We start from the raw sequence: 7,022 nt of genomic DNA on the forward strand, positions 1-7,022 counted from the left end.
GTTTTTGTCTCTTGGGAGTTTTATATTTTAACAAAAAATCTTGAGGACCTCTGCGAGGAAGGAAACCCAAATATTACATTCGTTCTCAGCATAAATTTCTTTGTCAAAGTATTAATAGTCTGAAAACTACACAACAAATAATTGAGAGAAAAAAGCTTTTGGGCTAAAAACGGACACTCGGAAATGTAATTTGGGTGTTATAACAAAAGCAACAAGAGATAAATTTATAAATATATATCAAATTTCTCTAACATTTTAGACCATGTTTCACAACACAAACAGATCAGGACATTATTTCAAACAAATTTAACATTACAAATTTTTTGAACTTTAAGAAATTTTCTTCATAAGAAGATTTCTGCTTTTTACAATTAATAAATAATAAATCCAAAACAAACTTATATTAACAAACAAGTTATAGTAATTACAAAATTTTGGAAAAAAAATACTCACCACGTGTTAAAACAAAATAGGTTTTAAACAGCTTTTCCTTTTTACAAACTTATGGCTTGAGAAAAATGCCACCATAGAGCTAGTCTAAACACGACTTATACTGACTTAAATAAAAAGAAAAACAAATTTTGAAGAAATAAAAACACTATAGTTAAAACAAAAGAATCAAAATTAAATACTTATATTTAAAATCTGTGATAAATTTTATCAAAAGTCAACTGAAAGATTTATTTGTAAGTTACAAGAGATCAGGTACAACTTTTATTTCTCACATAAAGTAACCGTATTACATGAAGCAAATAAATAAAGAAGGTTTCAAAAAGTAAGTAATAAAGAAAAAGATAAATTTGAACTTGTACTGAATAGTAATAATTCGAACAAATTTCACATGTAGTGACTCAAAACTCGTTTTTTGAGTCTAACGCGGGGCTTAAGCAGAATTTTTAAGGTATCACCAAGGTTGAACGGTAACAAAAAGGTTTAGTTTTTTATTTTTGGAGAGAAAAAGTCTAGGTGATAAGAAGGGGCCTGCTGGTTAAGAAAACGTAAGTAACATTGCCAACGCACGAGATGCGGCTGGATGACCTGGTAACGTTTGAGACGGATGCTGCGGTTCGCATTTTTGGGGTACGCTGCCGTTGAAGTACACAAAGGCGGACAGGCATGATAACGGGCCATGCCTTAGATCGTACCGATAGGGTGGACGCGTGCGTATGCTTTCCTCTTCGGCAAACGCACGCTTTACACATTATAGCGCGTCGCAGCTTCTAACGGTAGATGCGCGTGTACGCGTGCTGGGTATATTACGGGCCTGTGCTCACTTCTCGCCGCGATGGTAACGCCGGAAGACATTGAAATGGACGAGGCTGCGTTTCCCCGCTAATTGGCGGTATGTTTCATATGTGTATACTTAAAGAACCTGCTATTCCCCCCTGGCAAATGCCCAGACTGCACACTGATATACTGTTGAGGTACCACCTTTACTTCCTTGTGTTACTTTCAGGATGTGAACCTCCCCCGCAAGTGTGGCGTCCTCATATAACCTGTAGTCTACCTAATTCCTATAACAATCATTCCCGAGTTAAATAGTCCCTGTACTCCATGTGTTATCCCGACGCACCCTTCTCTGCTGACTGTTCTTTGCGGCTGGATAAAATTAATCCCTTTCCGATCCTTCTTCTTTCTTCTTCTTCTCTCATCCTGGTTTCACACGGTCGTAGCAGTTACTTCCTTGTGTTTAGTCTACCTAATTCCCTATAATATGAATTGTCATAAAATGATATTTTTCCAAATTTTAATTTATGGAGATTCAAGATTCCACTAAATAAATACACTACCAATACCAATGGACTCTATTCTACGACCGCAAACCGCGATAAAACTGACGAAAACCTATCTAAAGCTGGCAAAAAACCCGCCAAAAGTCGATATGGCCTGATTTGCCAATCTCTTATAACATTTTCAATCCCATTTTTCTTGTGGGGTTTATTCGTAGTAAGTTATCCTATTCCTTTCAGCACACTACAAGTGTGGTCTAAAAAAAAAAATATAAATATAATTATCTACTCAATAAACAAATAATGTGAATAATGCATTAACACAGGCGCTCTGTGCAGAAGTTTCTACTAAATTAGGTACATACATATTCGACTTAAACTCTGTACATGAAACGATGAATATAATGGTATCCTTGTAAAGAAAATGCCTGGATCTTGTATAATAGAATAAACCAACAAAGTGTAATAGAATTAACAAGGAGATAAAAAGGGGTGGTAGAAGTTTAAAACAAACATCAATAACACTAAAAATAAATATGGTACAAAGTTAATGCATCTATCAAACACGTTATCAAGAGAAATAACAGTTAAGTGGACAATTTATCACATTAAAATAATGGTTAATTTGAAGAACTTCCGGTTCGGAATGCAAGATGTTAGAACATAAAGACATAAAGAAGAAAGGGAATAGATAAAAAGTTTCGCGGATTTCCTTTTCTCTTATAAAAAACGTAAATAAATATTCAACTAATTTTAGATTTTAGGGTTTCAAACCAAACTGTTGCTGACTATGATTAGCGGAGACTACTACTACTTTCAATATTTTAGGCCCATCGAATTAATTGAGTGGGTGGTAAGTTTGCAGGGGCAGTCAGATTGGGAGGCCTATATGAAAGTAACGTCTGCTCATAGAGAACGTGTTTGATTTGGCCTGACGCGGTCAAAGAACGGGATTCAGCACGCAGGTTAGTCGGGTTTAGAATGCTGTTAGGAGCTGTTACAGTTTTTTGCTTCTCAGTTTTACCAATAGGAGTACGCACCCGAAGGCCCCCTCACCGATTTTTTTTTTTTTTTTTCGAGCCATAATAAGGATCGTAAAATCGAGTCAATAATTTTCACGAAAATGTGAAAGACAAAATTGGTCTCAGAAAAACTTTTTTTTCGACTGCGCCAATTAAAAAAAAAAAAGGTCCAACATTATTTAACATCGACCAAAATGTTTTCCACTCTCAAGTGTAAAGAAATTTAAATAAAGGTACAATATCACAACTTGCTAAAATCAGGAAAAAAAAATCGATAAATCGATTCCGGTATCCCATAAAAAAAAAGAACTTTGAAAATTCTTTTACATTAAGATGATGAAGACTAAAAATATAAATTCCGACAAACAAACTTTTCACAAGTCTCCCGTGGTTTTAAATAATTCAAGGTACGGCAGTTATTCCTAATATGTAGGTAAAGTTTTTGAAGTCGTTTTTAATGCACATGGTTTGAAATTCAAGATTTCAAGTTGATTTCTTCATGCAATAATCAATCGCTCTACTTTCTACCTGTTCTACGAACATAAAGCAATCAGTGAAACTTTTCCCTTTCAAAGACAATTCCTCAAATGTTTTGAACATTTTGTTTCCATATGAAGAACTAGAACTACTCTTTGCTTTGTTTGAAATTTCGCTGTCGAAACTATTATTGTGACCCGTGTTTGTTAAATCCATGGCATCTACCTTGCCAGAGGTTTCTATCTTATCATAGAGGAGAGAGGTATTGTTATTGACATTGTTGTTTGAATCATTATGGACGTTTTCAAATTCAGCATCATTGTTAACACACAGTACCGGCTCTAAGCGTTCACTCACGAAACTAACTGGCGCTTCCACAACATTAACTTTGTGTCGCATAGTTTCGTTGGTTTTGTTTTGTACAGCATTGGGCTCACCTGTGCTGGACCGTGTGGTTTGGTCATTATCAAAATCATCGCTAAATTCACCGGACTCGGCAGTTTTCTTCTCATTTTCCGACAAATTCATGAGTTGTTCCATGCTATGCGTCTTCATATGTAACTTCAAACTTCTGCTCACGATTCCACTGAATGGGCAAATGCTGCAAGTGTATGGTCTAATGTTCAAATGTCTCATAATATGCCGCTTGATCCCTGTTCTGCAATGCGTGTTGTACAAACACATGTAGCACATGTATTTGATATTGATGGGTCTCAGCATGTAAACACAGAGGCGACAATGTTCAATGATGTTGGAGATATCTTTGGGTAGTTTCTTGTAGCAGTAAATGCACACGGGGTCTTCACGGATCAGATCATTTTCCGATCCATTGAGATCATCTTTGCAGGACTTGTCAGAGGGTTTGGGTAGAGCGTCACTAGATTCTGTTGGTTTTGTACTAGGGATATGTTTCTCGCTGTGTATCCTTGAGGTTTTCATTTCATTGTTTGTGAGAGATCCTGGGTTCTTTGGAATGTCTCCAGGGTTTGGTCCGATGGTTTCATCCCTGAGTTCAACCTGTTCCATTTTCATGGATAAATTCATTGGTAACTTTTCCAGCAAGCCGTTATCATCGCCTAGCTTTTCTTCTTTGATAAGTTGTGTACCCCATGGCTCCTGTTTGATCAAGTTGGAAGGAAGACCATTGATTTTCGCCAGCGAACTGTTATAAACGAAAAAGTTCACAGGTTTGCAACTATCATCATATGTTTGATTTTCGGGTAGGCTTGGAAATGTGTTTTGTTTGTGTAACTCTACTTTCCTCTGCTTAGATTTCTTCTCCAGACTGGTTGATTTCATTTCAAATTCATGATATGAATAGTTCTTAGATTTCTTTTGACCTCCAGAATGTGATTCGGATTTCTTTCTGATGAGCTGATCTTTATCGACCAATTTAATATCGACTTTATCTTTTATTAAATCCGACTGTTCTGCATTTATTTCACTTGGTCTGAATGCAAACTCTTCTGGATATCCAATACCTGAATTGTGTCCTGTTGTACCATTTTTATCTTCATTGGAGGGAACAAACCGATATGAATTCTTAGCTAAAGTTTTAGGTAGAACTTGTTCTTCATTCTTGGAAGGTATCTCCAGTGTTTCAGCAACAGATGGAATTAAACTTTCGTTTATTCTCAACATGTTCCCTGCAATATAGAAATAAATTCAAGTCTATTAATTAAATGAATAGATAATACAATAGTCCGTCCCTTATACCTTTTTATTACTATTGTAATAATAAAGGAAGGACGGACTAAAAATAGCCTAACAACCAAAAGGATTGGAGAAAAAGCTGACATCATTAATAAAGATGAAAAGTTTCAAATAGGTAGGTAGGTAGTTAAGTTCAGGGGGAAAAAAGATAAAGAAAACGATCTTGATTCTTAGGTTGCAATTAATTTTGTTTTTATTAATACTTTGCTTTTTGTTTACACTAGAATACTATGAAGGTAGGGTAGGCATACATTTCAATTTACAAAAAATAATAAATAATAAATAAATAAATCAAAAGAAAAATATCAACAGAGAGTAACTTGTAAAGAAATTTAGTAGGTATACTACACGAAACATTTCACCGCTTTTTTACACCTATCATAACTCTTTTCTAGGTGTGATCTTTAGTTTTTACAGAGTTCAATACATTACTTTTCTAGGTGTGATTTTTAATTTCTACAAAGTTTAATACAATTTTTTTTACAAAGTTTAGTACAATTTTGTTCTTGACTTCATGTCTCCCTAGCAAATCTAAGAGTAATCGCTTGGGAACAAGCGTTTCTCGATAAATTGATTCCAGTATCCCATAAAAAATGAACTTCGAAAATTCTTTTACATTAAGATGATGAAGACTAAAAATATAAATTCCGACAAACAAACTTTTCACAAGTCTCCCGTGGTTTTAAATAATTCAAGGTACGGCAGTTATTCCTAATATGTAGGTAAAGTTTTTGAAGTCGTTTTTAATGGACATGGTTTGAAATTCAAGATTTCAAGTTGATTTCTTCATGCAATAATCAATCGCTCTACTTTCTACCTGTTCTACGAACATAAAGCAATCAGTGAAACTTTTCCCTTTCAAAGACAATTCCTCAAATGTTTTGAACATTTTGTTTCCATATGAAGAACTAGAACTACTCTTTGCTTTGTTTGAAATTTCGCTGTCGAAACTATTATTGTGACCCGTGTTTGTTAAATCCATGGCATCTACCTTGCCAGAGGTTTCTATCTTATCATAGAGGAGAGAGGTATTGTTATTGACATTGTTGTTTGAATCATTATGGACGTTTTCAAATTCAGCATCATTGTTAACACACAGTACCGGCTCTAAGCGTTCACTCACGAAACTAACTGGCGCTTCCACAACATTAACTTTGTGTCGCATAGTTTCGTTGGTTTTGTTTTGTACAGCATTGGGCTCACCTGTGCTGGACCGTGTGGTTTGGTCATTATCAAAATCCCGTTCACTCACTAAACTAACTGGCGCTTCCACAACATTATCTTTGTGTCGCATAGTTTCGTTGGTTTTGTTTTGTACAGCATTGGGCTCACCTGTGCTGGACCGTGTGGTTTGGTCATTATCAAAATCATCGCTAAATTCACCGGACTCGGCAGTTTTCTTCTCATTTTCCGACAAATTCATGAGTTGTTCCATGCTATGCGTCTTCATATGTAACTTCAAACTTCTGCTCACGATTCCACTGAATGGGCAAATGCTGCAAGTGTATGGTCTAATGTTCAAATGTCTCATAATATGCCGCTTGATCCCTGTTCTGCAATGCGTGTTGTACAAACACATGTAGCACATGTATTTGATATTGATGGGTCTCAGCATGTAAACACAGAGGCGACAATGTTCAATGATGTTGGAGATATCTTTGGGTAGTTTCTTGTAGCAGTAAATGCACACGGGGTCTTCACGGATCAGATCATTTTCCGATCCATTGAGATCATCTTTGCAGGACTTGTCAGAGGGTTTGGGTAGAGCGTCACTAGATTCTGTTGGTTTTGTACTAGGGATATGTTTCTCGCTGTGTATCCTTGAGGTTTTCATTTCATTGTTTGTGAGAGATCCTGGGTTCTTTGGAATGTCTCCAGGGTTTGGTCCGATGGTTTCATCCCTGAGTTCAACCTGTTCCATTTTCATGGATAAATTCATTGGTAACTTTTCCAGCAAGCCGTTATCATCGCCTAGCTTTTCTTCTTTGATAAGTTGTGTACTCCATGGCTCCTGTTTGATCAAGTTGGAAGGAAGACCATTGATTTTCGCCAGCGAACTGTTATAAACGAAAAAGTTCAC

The 7,022-nt window shown here is 36.0% G+C and overlaps 2 protein-coding genes across 3 annotated transcripts in view; both read right to left on the reverse strand.

Annotated features, from left to right (window-relative positions):
• LOC113472877 overlaps positions 1-4,912 on the reverse strand; it is a 9,046-nt gene extending 4,134 nt beyond the window's left edge. The window contains exon 1 of one of the 2 annotated variants that reach the window (XM_026832660.1): positions 4,678-4,912. In XM_026832660.1, coding sequence (XP_026688461.1) covers positions 4,678-4,870 — 193 coding nt within the window. In that variant the 5' untranslated portion in view covers positions 4,871-4,912. Of the gene's footprint in view, positions 1-4,669 lie in introns of both variants that reach the window. The other variant, XM_026832659.1, reaches the window with a different exon arrangement.
• A 598-nt stretch (positions 4,913-5,510) lies between these two features.
• On the reverse strand, positions 5,511-7,006 carry LOC113472878 (RE1-silencing transcription factor-like). Its single transcript, XM_026832662.1, has 2 exons — positions 6,224-7,006; positions 5,511-6,094 (listed from the first exon to the last, which is right to left on the reverse strand). Exons 1-2 carry the CDS (start codon positions 6,879-6,881, stop codon positions 5,715-5,717), a joined length of 1,038 nt encoding a protein of 345 aa, XP_026688463.1. The 5' UTR covers positions 6,882-7,006; the 3' UTR covers positions 5,511-5,714.
• Positions 7,007-7,022: the final 16 nt, after the last annotated feature.

This window comes from Diaphorina citri, unplaced genomic scaffold (assembly GCF_000475195.1).
Source record: "Diaphorina citri unplaced genomic scaffold, Diaci psyllid genome assembly version 1.1 scaffold9660, whole genome shotgun sequence".
NCBI classification, from domain to species: Eukaryota; Metazoa; Arthropoda; class Insecta; order Hemiptera; family Psyllidae; genus Diaphorina; species Diaphorina citri.

Bases quoted from the DNA above. Each gene is read 5' to 3' on its own strand.
- LOC113472878 (XM_026832662.1), bottom strand. From the start codon at position 6,881: ATGAATTTATCCATGAAAATGGAACAGGTTGAACTCAGGGATGAAACC. The intron at 6,095-6,223 runs ATAATGTTGTGG...TGCGACACAAAG, and splicing joins CGAAACTATGCGACACAAAG to TTAATGTTGTGGAAGCGCCA.